This window comes from Aquarana catesbeiana, linkage group LG04 (assembly GCF_042186555.1).
Source record: "Aquarana catesbeiana isolate 2022-GZ linkage group LG04, ASM4218655v1, whole genome shotgun sequence".
Lineage (NCBI taxonomy): Eukaryota > Metazoa > Chordata > Amphibia > Anura > Ranidae > Aquarana > Aquarana catesbeiana.
In genome coordinates, this window is record NC_133327.1 from 130,418,032 (window position 1) to 130,435,304 (window position 17,273).

At 43.0% G+C, this 17,273-nt stretch overlaps 1 protein-coding gene across 2 annotated transcripts in view; it reads left to right on the forward strand.

The window, feature by feature from the left end:
• The first annotated feature begins 834 nt into the window (after positions 1–834).
• Positions 835–17,273, forward strand: part of TFDP2 (transcription factor Dp-2) — a 133,273-nt gene continuing 116,834 nt past the window's right edge. Inside the window, exon 1 of one of the 2 annotated variants that reach the window (XM_073625636.1) lies at positions 835–994. In XM_073625636.1, coding sequence (XP_073481737.1) covers positions 896–994 — 99 coding nt within the window. In that variant the 5' untranslated portion in view covers positions 835–895. The remainder of the gene's footprint in view (positions 995–17,273) is intronic. The other variant, XM_073625632.1, reaches the window with a different exon arrangement.

Consider the following 17,273-nt stretch of genomic DNA (forward strand, 5'->3'; position numbering starts at 1 on the left):
ATATGGACAATGCCGCTGCTGTTAGAGTGCTGACAGGGGATGGAGCCTGTCCTCCTGGCTCCTGCAAAGTTCCAAGAAAGGAAGGGTGACCCCTGGAAGTCGCACATCTATGGTGTCCTACTGCAATGAATGGAGTGGCTACCTCAGCTTGGACACGCCCCCAATGTGTTTCGCTCCACCCCCTGGAGCTTAGTCATGGGGATCATAGTCCCCATGACTAAGCTTCGGGGGGGATGGGTGGAGTGAAACACATTGGGGGCGTATCCAAGCTGAGGTAGCCACTCCATTCATTGCAGTAGGACACCATAGATGTGCGACTTCCAGGGGTCACCATTCCTTTCTTGAACAATGGGACGGTGTTGGCGTTGTGCATGCCATAGAAGACAGTGAGCAGGCAAGGTAGGTGTATTTTAACGTAGAAGGGATGTCGCATGTCTGCCACTCGCAGGCTATTAGAAGACTTCAGTTCCGCTTTAACATTGCACTTGCCATCCGCTGGTCACAGTTGCAAAGCTTTGCAGACTTCCATGCAAAAAAAAAAAAAAATAAATAATAATAATAATAATACACATTCTTATTAACTAATACAGATTAATTTATTATTATAACTTTTTTTTTATTGTTTATTTGTGCAAAATGTGGAATAGTCTTTCCCATGTGGGATGCCCTCAGCTTGGTAGCAGACTAGCAGTGCCTGTAATGCTGTACATGGACAGAAGTACAATGCTATGGGAATAGATGAAGTAACAGGCAGGCACATGTGTACACCGGGGTCAGCCCTCTGCTCTCTATCCTCAGCAGCCTCCTCGCTCACTATTGTAGTGTGAGGAATGTTTAGCAGCTGCCAGCCCTGAGCTCTGACTGCTGGCTGGATGAGCTCTGCGCTCGGCTGCTCATGCCTGCCTCATTTTCAAGTTTTCAGGGTATGGTAACAAAGAGTGGCTCCTCCAGTAGTGAGCTGTGCATAGTCAGCCCAGTCGTGTCCTGTCCTCAGGTAAGTGTCTGCACTAGGGTCACCCCCCTGCATTTCTCTGCTTCTCTCCTTCCCCCCCTCCTGGTTCTGTACATTCTCAGGCTCTGATCCAGACACAATGCACTCATTTCCTGCAGCATGCTCTACAGTAGGGGGAGGGTCACTGAATACTGCTTTATTTATCAAACATTTCAGCAGTAGAGCAGATTTGGGGCTGATTGGGCTCCAATGAGGGGATGTAAACACTGCTGGGATCAGTGGGATTTTCAATGCATTTCTAGCTGATCCATTGGACTCATCATGGGGCTTATTGCTGTGAATGGCATGAAGTTCTGCAAACAGTCCCATGTGTATGGAGGAGCCTTGGAATGCACTGAGAGGGGGGATCAGCATGCATGCAGTTTGGGAAAAGTTGGGGAATCCTGATGATTGTGTATGGAGAGATGTTTGCAGGCTGCATTGGTGCTTCTCTCTTATTGTTCAGCATGGCCTGGGTCCATGTGTCCCATTGACTCCTTTATAATGAATGGCAGCCTGTTGGTAGGTGATGAGAGCGGAGGATTCATGATCATGGAAAATCTCACCTTCCCCACCCTTGGTTACTTTCATTTTTCCCTAAAGAATTCTCTGTATCTACTCTGGTGTAATCTGTGTGTGTGTGTGTGTGTGTGTGGATAGAAGAGCCAGCATGGGGTCTATACTGTGATCATCCTCCTAAAGTTCCTGCCAATACATAGCACTGATTTGTTGGTAACATTATTTGTAACATTGTGGTTTTTTTTTTCTTTTGTTATTGAAACTTGCATAACAGGGGGGATATTTAAAGTTTAACCCCATCCATGCCAGGGGATGAGCACAGACAGCTGCCTGGCAGGGAAGAGGTTAAGTGGGGGCTAGCGTCCCCATTTGTTCCATGTAGCCTGCTTCCTGGGTCAGACTGTCTCTGGGGACCACATGCGGCTCAGTGGGACAGTCACTGTGAAAAGAGCCAAGTGTCAGCTGTATGCTAATGAAGGGGACAGCATTGTCTGCGCCTGGAGAGGAGGGGACATTCCACTGGTCTTCAGACCTACTTCTAGTAATGCTGCCTGCAGAGTGGGGGAGGCACTGCCTGCTACTGGACCATTATTAATTAATGGTGGAGGGGGGAATGGAGATCAGGATGCTCCATGCTACCCATCTCTAATCTATACATTCTACACACCCCTATATATCATACATATATATATATATATACACACTGCATGAGGCCCAAGTGTGCATGTACATATATCACAAACGTGATCTATTTCTAGATTTATAAGTTGGTGCACTGTATACATTACACACACGTGTATGTGTGTGCGTATATACACACACAATGTATACAGTGCACCAACTTATATCTACATATAGATCACATGTGTGTGATATATGTACATGCACACTTGGGCCTAATGATATATATATTACTATGAGGCTTGAGACTGCATGTGTATACATCATGCACACATGTCATATCTATATCATTATATGTACATATAAGTTGGTGCACTGTATACATTACAGATATCAATATATATTATACACTTGAGTCTATGTGTATGCATCACACACACATATATGTCATATGTTTATCACTATATATAAGTTGGTGAACTGTAATCTATCAGTGCATTAGGCACTACTATCTACCCTCTGATGCATTAGGCCTGAGTGTGCCTGTGTATACATCATACACATATATCTCTCTATATTTATAAATTGGTGGCTGTGAAGGACAACACATATTCTGATGTATTCCATCCGCTTATAGCTGTTGTCATCTTATGAGCTAAAGGGTGCCTCAAATGCCACCCCTGACATCGCCAAAGGGCCACACATAATGTTCAATATGCTTGAGAGAACTGTCAGAACTGCAGACCTAATAGAGGAAATGAGGGTCGGAGAGTGTGGACACGCTACATTTCTGGCTGGGGATATGCTGCAGAAGACAATATGAAACTGGGAACAGTGGAGATTAATGATATTACCCCAATCAATGTTCCCACTATAGATTGCCGCGGTGCAAGGGCCGCACATCATATACCAAAGGGTCGCAGGTTGGGCATAAGGGATTTATACTGCTGGGTTTAAATAAAGAATTGCAACTTACAAAAATTTCTTGCACGTGGGTGCCAGGGGCCATGCAATGTAAAATTCAGGCATATTTTCCCACCTGGGAGACACAGGTGCTGCCTATAGATATCAATGGCTGTACAATGTTTTATGCCAGCACTTGCATAAACACCTGTATGACCAAGGGTGTACTTGCGTATAGTGCAAGTACATTGTTACTTGCGCATGTTTATACAAGTACCGGTGTATAAGTGTATACAGCCATTGATTTCTATGGAACGAATGTACGCACCACCTATGTCTCCACATGGGGAAATATTCTGAAGCTTCTATTGTATGGCCTAAAGCTCCCATGCGCACGAGGCCTAGAATGCACTTGTCCAACTTCCCCATATTTGTATAGTCTTTTGTGCTAGGATGCCTGTAGAGGTCCGTGGCAATGCCTCAAAATGTGTTGATGCATTTGCAATGGATATTTTACAAGCCTTGATAATTGGCTTTATCCAATTCAAATTAGCATTGAAAATACAAATCAACAAAGTATATCAACGCACAAGGAAGCGCATGTTAATGCATGTAAGCGGCCTTGCTCCATGCTACAAAGAAATGCACCTATATGTATACGCATATATCTAAATGGGCCCTAAGACATTAGCTCTTAGCAAGTTAAAACTTTTCTTTTTCAATTTGGATAGAGTAAGGAGTTATTAATACACCTGTTAAGTTTAATTTTTGCCATCTGTGTCCCATTGGGGATGTTTCCCTTCACTTCCTGTCTTGTAGATAAAACAGGAAATGAGAGCAAATCTCCCCAAAGATAGGGAACTGTCCTCTTAGATGGGTGTCATCATAACATGTGGCTTTATTGGAAGATTTCCCCTCCTGATTTTGTTCTGGTGATAACTTAAACTTTTGGATTTCACCAGGACGAATAGAGAATGTAGGGGATCCTAACAGCAATACAAATCTGACAGGGGTTCTAACTATTCCTTTGTTTTTTTTTTTTTTTTTTTTTTAGTTGTGGATAAACTTTCTGGCTTTATATGCACTTTAATAAAATTGAATTTCTGATTGGTTAATACCGTTATCTGTACAGCAAAGCCATTTTCCATTGGTTGGAGAATTTTAGTAAAATTTTTTGATAGTTTGATCTTTAACTCTGACAATACACACAAATCTGACGGTCTTTAACACTGAGCTGTCACATAGGTGGGTATAGCCAGCGTCCCTTGTTTGAGCTAGGAGCTCACTTGGCGCCCCAGTACCCAGCCCCTGCTGTCACCAACAGTTCCTGGTCACGTTTCTAATTGGAAGTCAGTGGGGCAGGCTCCCGATCATGTGACCCTTGTCACAGCCGATTACAGTGATCACATGACCCAGAAGCACATGTAATGCCTTCAAGGTTACAAACTTTTAAAGGGCCAGCTTGAAAGGGTTAATGAGGAGCTTTTGAAATGTATTTGCTTTACAGTAAAAAAAAAAATATTTGCAGTAAAAAGTACACTGAATAATTTCCGTCAAGTAGCAGATCACACACCCTTGTAACGGAAGCAGCTAATAGACAGCCTTGGACCTGAGACACTCCCGAATGTTGTGTGACATCCTATTGGTTGACATCACATAGTACATATCATGTATGCTGTGTGAATGCTGGGAAGACAAAAGCTGCACATTTCTAAAAAAAAGGTCAGCAGAGGAAATATGTGCCTATAAGTGCTTGGCCCCCTACTAAAAATGCTAGCTATCTAGTTGTCATGCAGAGCCTTTTGGTTTCATTTGACCCAGAATAAGTATACTGTCAGAGAAGTCAAAGCTACTCAATTGCATACAGGCTTTTGACCAGTGACTTGAAGCTGAAGTTTAATCATTAATCATTAATACATTTTACTTTCCTAGGCTCTCACCATTCACCATGAAAATGACATTTTAAAATAAATACCTTATTTTAAATCCAGTGATATCTTCACTGGATCTCTGTGCTTCTCTATGCAATGCATGCAGATCATGGCTACTAGGAGGGGCAAGCAGAGTGCTGTACATGGCTTCCTGAAAACATCATAGCACACTGCCCCAGAACCCCTCTGAAGAGCTCTTGGCTCTAATGCAAGCACTAGGCTGACTCTTGGGAAGAGTTATGGAAATCCTAGAAAATTCCTTGATATGTAGGTATCTGTGTGAGGGAGTGGGTGTTCCTAGGTAGATCGTATTTGAATGCAAACTCTCCTAGGTAACACCCACATTTGATGCAGAGCTTTGACGATTGAGAGAACTGAAATCCAATAAATAAAAGGGGTGGGCCAGGGATGTACGGCTGAGGAGTAAATGGCTAGATGATGGTGGATGTCCATCAGGCAGGAAATGAGGTGGGCTCTATCTGACTTTCTGCAGCTTCTAATGCACACCTGTAAGAAGCCCGCAGTGTGCAGTGAAATCAGAGTAAGTAAATTGAGTACAGGAGAGAAGCCTGTAGAACTCTGCAAGCCTGTAGGCATGGCTGGAGGTCAGTGTTGAACATTGGATGCAAGCCCACCATGTACATCTTGGCCATTCGTCTTCTGCCCAAAGGGGCTTGGTAGGGTCATGGAGGAACCCAAAGTCCTGAATGTTCCTTGGTCTGACTGCAATCAGCCGGATTGGGTGAGCATAGTGTGTATTGGCACCTTGTAGTAGGTTTGTTTGCTGTTCGGGTCAGCTTGAAAAATGAAAGGATAGTCCATAGAGCAAGGTGTAAAAGCCCGCAGGCACCTTGTACACATAACCATCTGAAAAGTTCTTTTATTCTGCTTTCTGAATGAAGGTAAGATTGATTTACATAGCATGGCGCTCTGGTAACTGGACTACAAAGTCCTTTAGAGATCAAGGAGATGTATGAGACCTTCTCTGATCACAGGTGTATGACTGGGCAGTCTGAGGAAATCACAGTGGTACCATCAGCTCTTATTTCTCTGGATCAGCCTTACACCCTCTGGCCTGCCTTCCTGGAGCCCTCGCCTTCATGCACGCTCTACATCAGACACATGGTAACTGCTGTCCTCCGGAGCCTTACCACTTGTAGTAAAGCTCCACCTAGAGGATGACTGTGTAGACTGACAACCATGGCCGGCTTGCAGGACTGAAACTGCCTAATCATGGTTAAAAATTAGTTCAAAAATTGTTCCTTTCAGTTTTCCAAGACAAATTGATGAACATTTTCAGCCGCAGTGATGAAGGCAAAGGATGGAAAAATTTCTGTATTTTTATCTCTACTAACAAAATTCTGTTAATGTGGTTCTCAATGGGGAAAGATGGTACTTTATTTTAATGCAGATGTGGTAGGAAACGTTTTTTCTGGAATAGGAACATTTGTGGTCATGAAGATATGTTCTTTCAAAGGGTTTATGTATGGTATAGGGATGCATGAAAGAACAATACAAAGATTTCAGTATAGCGTACGTAACAATGGATTTGTAAGTAGATTCTTTGTGTGTGTGTCTATATATACACTATATTACCTAAAGTATTGGGGCACCTGCCTTTACACGCACAGGAACTTTAATGGCATCCCAGTCTTATGCCCCGTACACACGGTCGGATTTTCCGATGGAAAATGTCCGATCGGAGCGTGTTGTCGGAAATTCCGACTGTGTGTGGGCTCCATCGGACATTTTCCATCGGATTTTCCGACACACAAAGTTGGAGAGCAGGAGATAAAATTTTCCGACAACAAAATCCGTTGTCGGAAATTCCGATCGTGTGTACACAAATCCGACGGACAAAGTGCCACGCATGCTCAGAATAAATAAAGAGATGAAAGCTATTGGCCACTGCCCCGTTTATAGTCCCGACGTACGTGTTTTACGTCACCGCGTTTAGAACAATCGGATTTTCCGACAACTTTGTGTGACCGTGTGTATGCAAGACAAGTTTGAGCCAACATCCGTCGGAAAAAATCCTAGGATTTTGTTGTCGGAATGTCCGAACAAAGTCCGACCGTGTGTACGGGGCATTAGTCCGTAGGGTTCAATATTGAGTTGGCCCACCCTTTGCAGCTATAACAGCTTCAACTCTTCTGGGAAGGCTGTCCACAAGGTTTAGGAGTGTGTCTATGGGAATGTTTGACCTTTCTTCCACAAGCACATTTGTGAAGTCAGGCACTAATGTTGGACGAGAAGGCCTGGTTCGTAGTCTCCCCTCTAATTCATCCCAAAGGTGTTCTATTGGGTAGAGGTCAGGACTCTGTGGACTCTGCCAGTCAAATTCCTCCACCCCAAACTCGCTCATCCATGTCTTTATGGACCTTGCTTTGTGCACTGGTGTGCAGTTTTCTTTGAACAGAAAGGGGCCATCCCCAAACTGTTCCCACAAAGTTGGGAGCGTATAATTGTCCAAAATGTCTTGGAATGCTGAAGCCTTAAGGCGTTCCCTTCACTGGAACTAAGAGGCCAAGCCCAACCCCTGAAAAACAACCCCATACTATAATTCCCCCTCCCCCCCACCAAATGATTTGGACCAGTGCCCAAAGCAAGGTCAATAAAGACATGGATGAGCGAGTTTGGGGTGGAGGAACTTGTCTGGCCTCCTGATCTCAACCTGATAGAACACCTTTTGGGATGAATTAGAGCAGAGACTACGAGCCAGGCCTTCTCGTCCACATTAGTGCCTAACCTCACAAATGCGCTTCTGGAAAAATGGTCAAATATTCTCATAGACACGCTCCTAAATCTTGTGGACAGCCTTCCCAGGAAAGTTGAAGCTGTTATAGCTGCAAAGGGTGGGCCCACTCAATATTGAACCAAGAGGATGGACTAAGAGTGGGATGGCATTGAAGTTCATGTGCGTGTAAAGGCAGGCGTCCCAATACTTTTGTGTGTGTGTGAGATGATTTGAGCTTTGTGACATGGTGCATTATCCTACTGGAAGTAGTCATCAGAAGATGGGTACACTGTAGTCATAAAGGGATGGACATGGTCAGCAACAATACTCAGGTAGGCCGTGACGTTTAAACAACGCACAATTGGTACTAAGGGGCCCAAAGTGTGCCAAGAAAATATCCCCCACAATATTACACCACCAGCCCGAACCGTTGATACAAGGCAGGATGAATCCATGCTTTCATGTTGTTTACGCCAAATTCTGGCCCCACCATCTGAATGTCGCAGCTGAAATGGAGACTCATCAGACCAGGCAACGTTTATTTTCCATTCTATTTTCCAATTTTGTGAGCCTGTGCGAACTGTAGCCTTATTATTATTATTATTATCTGACAGGAGTGACACCTGGTGCTGTAGCCCATCATGCTTCAATGTTCGATGTGTTGTGCGTTCAGAGAAGGTATTCTGCCTACCTTGGTTGTAACTAGTGTTTTTTTGATTTCCTGTTGCCTTTCTATAATTTCAAACCAGTTTGCCCATTCTTCTCTAACATCAACCAGGCATTTTCGTCCACACAACTGCCGCTGAATGGATATTTTCTCTTTTTTTTTTTTTTTGGACCATTCTCTGTAAACCCTAGAGATGGTTGTACTGGACTGGCATCCATTAAGGCAGGAGTAGATAACATTCGACATGCCAGGTTTAGTGAAACTACTAATCACATCATGTGTCTGGCTCTTGGGGTCATTCCTGTGGATGTTAGAGCCCTTGCACACTGGGGCGGTTTGCAGGCGCTATTGCGCTAATAATAGCGCCTGCAAACCGCCCCGAAAGTGCCGCTGCTTTCATTCCAGTGTGAAAGCCCCGAGGGCTTGCACACTGGAGTGATGCGCTGGCAGGACGGTAAAAAAAGTCCTGCCAGCAGCATCTTCGGAGCAGTGAAGGAGCGGTGTGTATATCGCTCCCTTACCGCTCCTGCCCATTGAAATCAATGGGACGGCGCGGCTATACCGCCGGCAAAGCGCCTCTACAGAGGCGCTTTGCGGTGGTATGTAACCCTTTCTCGGCCGCTAGCGGGGGGTAAAACCGCCCCGCTAGCGGCCGCATACCGACGGTAAAACGCCGCTAATAATAGCGGTGTTTTGACGCCGACCCCCGCCCCAGTATGCAAGGGCTCTTAGGGTCTTGCCGTGCCTCTTGGGACTTGTAGTTCCACAACAGCCATAGGTTGCCTTCTCCTGTATGAAGGAATTGGAAGGGTGGTGCAAAGTATCTGGATGCTGACTGCATCCACACATGTTTTCTCTCTCTTGTTCTGGAAGTTCAGTAGGGGTGATGAATATCTAGGTGAAGTAACAAATGAAGGGGAAACTCAAATGTGTAATGCATTGCTAAAATTCATGAAGGGAAATTCCAGATTCACCATGTTTAGAAACCAAAGCAGAATATGCCTTGTTGGATTTTAAATAGGTGTGCTACTAAATTAAAGAGGAATTTGAGCCATTATTTTTTTGTTTTCGGCAGAGTGAGGCTGTGTTAGAATAGCTGTCAGGTTTGTGTCGCTGCCTATGGCTCTGTTCATTTCTATTCTTTTCCTGTCTGTGCGCCCACTTGTCACCAGGACAGGATATAAATGGTCTTTTCCTAGTGGTAACACAGACAAGCAGCAGTAAAATGTAAAATGACTAACCCTTCCCCGTGCTCCCAAACAAATAAAAATACATTTTTTTTGTTGTTGAAGAGATTTTTCCTCACTTCCTGTCCTTGTGACTGGTTAATTGGGGCAGGAAGGGAATCTCAACTACAAAATACCATCCATTTATCTCTCATTTGTGCATGTACTTTGTCATCAACATGCCCAGAATCGCTGGTTTACTACTCAAATAAAATCTAAAAGACGTGTTCTACATTGTGTTCTGTGGTGTAGACCACGATTTCTCCTTCTGAGCAGTGTAGACCATGATTTTTCCTTCTGAGCAATGTAGGCTATGATTTCTCCTTTTTGAGTGGTGTAGGCCATGATTTCTCTTTCTGGGCGGTGCGGGCCATGATTTCTCTTTCTGGGCGGTGCGGGCCATGATTTTTCTTTCTGGGCGGTGCGGGCCATGATTTTTCTTTCTGGGCGGTGCGGGCCATGATTTTTCTTTCTGGGCGGTTCGGGCCATGATTTCTCTTTCTGGGCGGTTCGGGCCATGATTTCTCTTTCTGGGCGGTTCGGGCCATGATTTTTCTTTCTGGGCGGTGCGGGCCATGATTTTTCTTTCTGGGCGGTGTGGGCCATGATTTTTCTTTCTGGGCGGTGTGGGCCATGATTTTTCTTTCTGGGCGGTGTGGGCCATGATTTTTCTTTCTGGGCGGTGTGGGCCATGATTTTTCTTTCTGGGCGGTGCGGGCCATGATTTTTCTTTCTGGGCGGTGCGGGCCATGATTTTTCTTTCTGGGCGGTGCGGGCCATGATTTTTCTTTCTGGGCGGTGCGGGCCATGATTTTTCTTTCTGGGCGGTGCGGGCCATGATTTCTCTTTCAGAGAAAGGTAGACAGTGATTTCTGTTTGAAACTTTAAAAATTACACAGTTTGAGTCTGGTCAACTGTTCCCTGCGTGTTAATGCCTTCTGTGGCAATGTTGGTGTAAGTCCTGAACCTATATATGTCACTCTCTGGCAGCGCCTTGATTGATTATTGGTCTGTGATGGATCAGACCTTTCAGCTACTCCGCTCATCTCATTTGTTTGGTTCACATGATCCACCCATCGGCAGGATAATCGTGCTGTAAGCAATGTGTAAGGGGGAGCACTCATTTAGGCTGAGTGATTAAACTTGACAGCCTGAAGCCCACAGGAACTGGCACATTTTTGTTTTTAAAGGCCAATAGGCATAAATTACTAGCCGGTTTATGTAAATGCTGTTTTAACAAAATTCATGGAATAATGTTTAAGGAAGTTATCTGTACAGAAGATATTTAAACATACGACATTAACGGCCATGTCCTCTTATGATCCCAAATAGAAGCTGCACTCCTCACAGTACGTGACTTTTGAATAATCAGTGGTTGCTTGAAGTGATTGCTAAGGATAGCGCTGTGCCAAAAGTGGATGAGAAGAAACCAAGCCACTAGCAATCCATATAAATGTTTCACAATTTTATGTTGATGACAGCCTCAAGTAAGTCATAAGAAGCTGACATTTCAGGCCTTGTTGGGTCTCTTCCTCAAGCTGACATAATGACAGTAAGCATGAACATAACATATATTGTTTATACCCATTATGGGTTACACCAGGTTGTGTGTGTGTGTCATGTTCATGCTTTACTGTCTCTATCTTGCCTTGAAGAAGGGGCCTTTTTATGACTTGTGTGACACTGTTTTCACAATAAATACAGTGGGTATAGAAAAGAATCACCCCCTTTTAAAATCACATTTTGTTGATTTGCAGCCTGAAGACGGGCATGGTTTTTAGTTTATCTGTCTGCAATTTATAACATCCAAGTGACAAGTATAACACCAACATGTCAGAAAAAAAAAACCCAGAATCACTGAGTTGGAAAAAGGATCGCCCCCTTGTGTCAATACTTTGTTGAACCACCTTTTGCTTTAATTACAGCCCTTAGTCTGTTGGGATATGTTTCTACTAACTTTGAACATCTAGAATTTGTAATATTTGCACACTCTTCTTTGCAGAACTGCTCAAGTTCAGTAAAATTTGATGTTGACCATTGGGACTGCATTCCTCAAGCCATTTCACAGATTTTCAATGGACTTTAAGTCTGGGCTCTGACTAGGCTGTGTAAGGACATTCACCTTTTTCTCCTTTAACAACTGTGTGGTCATTTTTGCTGTTTGCTTTGGGTCATTATCTTGTTGGAAGGTAAACCTTCTTCCCATTGACAACGTTCTTGCAGAGGGCAGCAGATTTTCCTCAAGAATTTGACGGAATTTGGCCCCACCCATTTCTCCTTCTATCCTGACAAGCCCTCCAGTCCCTGCTGCAGAGAAACGCCCCCATACCAGGATTTTACCACCTCCATGCTTTAATGTAGGAATGGTGTTATTTGGAAGGTGAGCTGTATTGGATATCTAATAGACATATCGTTTGAGGCCAAATAATTACATTTTAGTCTCTTTTGAACTAACACCTTTTTTCCATGTGGCCTTAGAATCTTCAAGATACTTTTTGTCAAAACTCAGTCGTTATTGCATGTGAACTTTCTTGAGGAGTGGCTTTTTTTCTTACAACCCTCCCATACAAGCCACGTTTGTGGAGAATTTGTGATATTGTTGTCACATGCACAAAATGACCACTCTTTGTCATCAATTCCTGCAACTGCTTCAGAGTTGCTGTAGTCCTCTTGGTAGCCTTTCTGAATAGTTTCCTCCTGGCTCTTTCTTTGTTTCCAGCAATGTCCTGATCCAGGGAGGGTCTGTGTTGTACCAAATACATCCCATTTCTTAATAATAGACTTTACTGTGCTCCTAGGCATTAATAACATTTAAATTTATTGTACCCATCTCCAGACTTGTGCCTGTTCACTACTTTATCCCGAAGATCTTTTGACAGTGCCTTGCCACCCACATTTGATTGTTTGCTTCAGTTGCACTATCAGGGACTAAAATGCTCCAGAAAAGCTCTTTTATATTGTTATAAGTTGCACTGAGTAAATACAGCTGGATAAAACAAAAACTGTGCCTGTCTTCATTTCCGGCTGCAAAGCAACAAAATGTGAATATTTTAAAGGGAGTGATTAATTTCTATACCCACTGTATTTGGAATAAATTTATTTGGAGTGCTGGTGACTTTGTATCCTCATATTTGTATCCTTTGTATCCGTTGCTGTCATTGCTGACAACTTGCTAGTGAAAGGATTTGCTAGGCAAAGTAAATACTCACCTGGTTCCTCTCATTGCTTCCTTGCTATCCTGATAATTAGTGTGCCACGATCCTAATGTTGCAAGTTATAGAATGAAAACATTGATTGCTTTGAAAATTTGCATCAATACAGAACTGTTACCCATCATTTCCTCCTGTTGTTGTTGCTTTGCTCACCATCTGAAGCTATAGGGCCTAAAATTCCTGGCATTGCTGAGAGTTGTAGTTCCTATAAGGGTCAGGCAGAGTTTTTCTGACTTCTATGTAGAGGTTGTTTCTGTATAAATCTGAAAACCGGACTTAAGCAATACTAGGGTTATTGCTCAATGCAACCAGTTTAATTGTTATTCTCATTCTTTTATCTGCACAGGGAAAACAAAACAGAATCTCATTGGCATGAAAACATTCAGTTTTTAATAATCTGCCCATTGATATTAGAAAGCCAAAAAGGGTCTTTTTTTTTTTTTTAGTTTTTTTATTTTTATATTTTGTTTGTTTTCCTTAACCACTTCAATACAGGGCATTTTCACCCCCTTCTTGCCCAGGCCAATTTTTCAGCTTTTCAGCACTGTCACACTTTGAATGACAATTGCACCACCATGCAACGGTGTACCTAAATAAAATTTTCCTAATTTTTTTCCCCCACAAATAGAGCTTTCTTTTGGTGGTATTTGATCACCTCTGCGTTTTTTTTTTTTTTTTTTTTTTGCGCTATAAACAAAAAAAGACCGTCATTTTTGAAAAAACACAATATTTTATTACTTTTTGCTATAATAAATAATCCCCATATTTTTTTTTTTTTTTTTAATATTTTTTTCCTCAGTTTAGGCTGATACGTATTCTTATACATATTTTTGTTTAAAAAAAAAAAAAAATCGCATATTGATTGGTTTGCACAAAAGTTATAGCGTCTACAAAATAGGGGATAGATCAGTTGTCCTCTCCCCTGACAGAACGTGGATCTGTGTGTTTACACACAGATCCACGTCCCTGCTCTGTGATGAGCAATCGCGGGTGCCCGGCAGACATCGCGGCCGCCGGGCATGCGCACAGGCTCCCCAGTGATGCAGCGAGCACGCGCGCGCTCTTCACAATGCCGGGAAGATAAAGACGTCATATGACGTCCGCCTGGAGGGAGGAAGGTTCCTGCCGCCGTCATTTTACAATACGACAGTAGGCAAGTGGTTAAAGTGATTGTAAAAAGGTTAGTGTTTTTTTTTTTTTTTTTTAATATATTATTTTTTTATTTTTTAAATAACAAACATGTTATACTTGCCTGCTCTGTACAAGGGTTTTGCACAGAGCAGCCCTCATTCTCCTTTTCTGGGGCCCCCCGGCAGCGCTTCTGGCTCCTCCTCTTCAACGAGTGCCCACATGGAGAGCTGCGTTCCAAATGTGTGGGCGCGCTCCCGAGTCCTGCTGCTGTGTCCATTGACACAGACAGCAGGACTCAGCCCCGCCGCCTGCTACCGTGTCACTGGATTTGCTCCCGCTGCTATCAATCTATCCAATGAGGACTTGAGACAGCGGCTGGAGCTGGTGGGCTCGTTCTCGTCGCTGAAACAATCGGGTTCAGGTAAGAAAAAAAGGGGGTCCTGGGTGGCTGCTTCCCCTTTCACACTGGGGCGGGGGCATTGGCGGCGGTAAAGCGCCGCTATTGTAAGTGGCGCTTTACCGCCGGTATTGGGCCGCTAGCGGGGCAGTTTTACCCCCTGCTAGCGGCCGAGAAGGGGTTAAAACCACCGCAAAGCACCTCTGCAGAGGCGCTTTGCCGGCGGTATAGCCGCACCGTCCCATTGATTTCAATGGGCAGGAGCGGTATACACTCCGCTCCTTCACCGCTCAGATGATGCTGCTGGCAGGACTTTTTTTCCTGTCCTGCCAGCGCACCGCACCAGTGTGAAAGCCCTCGGGGCTTTCACACTGGAATTAAAGCAGCGGCACTTTCGGGTCGGTTTGCAGGCGCTATTATTAGCGCAATAGCGCCTGCAAACCGCCCCAGTGTGAAAGGACCCTAATCCCAAGATTAAGGTGAAAAACCTTGAGACTTTACAACTCCTTTAATGCATTCTCTGCATTAAAGCGGTTCTAAAGACTAAACATTTTTTACCTTAATGCATTATTTGCATTAAGGCATAAAATGTTTTTAGGCATCAAATTAGGTGTACACTGTAGTACGCCCATGGGGACGAAGCCTAATGCTGAACTACTTTTTTTAGTATTTTCAAGCATAATCATTTACAACTGTTGTTTCTCTTATAGTATATTTTTACTTCATGCGACACTTCCAAAATCTCCTGAGGAAGCTTGTCTGAGCGAAACATGTAAAGTAAGAAGTGGTTGTGCATGTTAAAAGAAATGATAAGAGATCCTTGCAAATGTTTATTGCGATTTTAAAGAATTTCTAAATTGATTGTTTATTTCAAGTCCCGCCTGCCCCTTCTTCTCCTTTTACTTTTTTTTTTAAATAGACAAAAACTTAAATTTCTATTGCTGTCCATAATTTTGTGGAGATTTCACCTTCTACCTTGCTCTGCTGAAAGTCTATGAGAGCGGGAGAAGGAATGAGAGGAGCGGTCATCACTGGGGCAGTGACCTTTAAATCAAAGCATATTTTAAGAAAGAGCCACGTTTTTTGCGACCTGCCAAAATGTATAAAATGTACATATATAATGTATCAGTACATAGTGAGCCAACAATGGTGGTTCATTCTGGGCGAGCACAGAAAGGGTGACAGTGTCGCAGCTAAACTGTGAGCAGGCATTGTCACCCTACTGCAAAGCAAAGTATGAATGTGGCCCTAAAAATAAAAAAATAATAAAAAAGGATTCCGCATTGTGACATGACAGAATATTTGGTGTAAGGAACCCTTCACACAAGCATCAACATTTCCATCACAACAACTTAAAAAAAAAAAAAAAAAAAAAAAAAAACTTTTTTTTTTTTCTTCAACAACTTTTTCCTTTTGTGACATAACTTATGCTGCTCATGTGAAAGGATTTTGAGTTTTTGGAAATGTTATCCGTTCAAAACAATGGTTATGTGCCAGTGCTGCATGACTCTGCAACAACGCTTGTTTCTACTGTGATACAAAGTGAAGTGAATGCATTTCTGAGCATCTGTGTGTTTGAATATCGTATACACTATCAAGTTGCACGTTAAAGGGTAACTCCACACACACACACACATAGATAGATCTCATATACAATTGCAACTCAAGTCATATTGTAATTGAATGTTATTAAAAAATACCTTTCTTTCTATAATCTGCAGCTCTGTCATTTTTTATAAAATGCAATACAATATGGCAACCTGGAGGTGTTCTGTTGTTCTGTACAAAGAATGTGTACAGAACACCTCCCCCCAGAAACATAATTTCCTTCTTATGTGATATGCTCACTGATTTTGCCAGAAGGCTGCACTAAGATACAAGTCAGATTTCAGGCATCCCCTGCAACAAAAATTTTATTTTAGTGACATACTGCCAATCGGAAATCGCGTCTAAAGGGTTGCAGAGCCTGCAATTTTCCTCATTGGTACCCTGCAGGTGCAGCAGATAATTATGAAACCACTACTATTACTACCACATGGAGACAGACAAACATACAGGGATTTCTTCAGAATAACAAAAGGCAGGACTCCGCAACAAAGGTTGTTAAAGTCCTTGTAATGTACATAGATCACCCAGAGGGGAATGTTGTTTTTTTTTTTTTTTTTTTTCTCAACAAAAGTGGAGTTACTCTTTAAGACGGGTTGGCAAGAAATGCAACCCAGATGTCTCCTTTTGCCACCTGAGTTTAGTGATCCTATCCTAATCCTGGGCAATTCTAATTGAGCGAACGATGAAGAAAAGGTAGTGGTTAATTGCAGTCAGGGTAATGGGTAGATCTAAAGATACAAGATGATAAAGCTGTATTCAGAACTTTGTCTTTCCTGAGAAAGTCAGGTTTGGCCCTGAGCCTTCAGGTCATTGAGGGCGCCCATCACCTCAATTGACCAATAGTGAGCCGTCCAGGAAGCAAGGACTTCACAAGAAAAATGAGATTTCCATATACCTTCGGCTACTCTTATCACTAGATCTGCTGATCATTTGACATACTTTTTGCAGGGAAGGTAGCTGCTGATCATGCAACCTTTCACCATATAGTCAGTTTGTGATGCCCAGGTTTGTGACATAAACACAATTTATTAAAGCTTAGCTCCTGACAGATAAAATAAAACACCAGTTAATGCAGCCCTGTATTCATGTATCAAATATATGCATTTATAATGCAAGCAGTATAAGTGCCTGAATTGAACTGTGTATAATCTTGCAATGTACAGCAAAGCTCAGACTGGAGGGGGGAGAAGCAGCACAAAGACCCAATGAATTGCACTATAGTGCAAGGATCATGCTGGCATGAGGAGAGAGCAGAGTTTAGTTCATCAGTCTGCTGCTTCTCCTAACCTGTAAGCTTAGGTCACTTTTCAGAGGTGTTTAACAGCCAGTG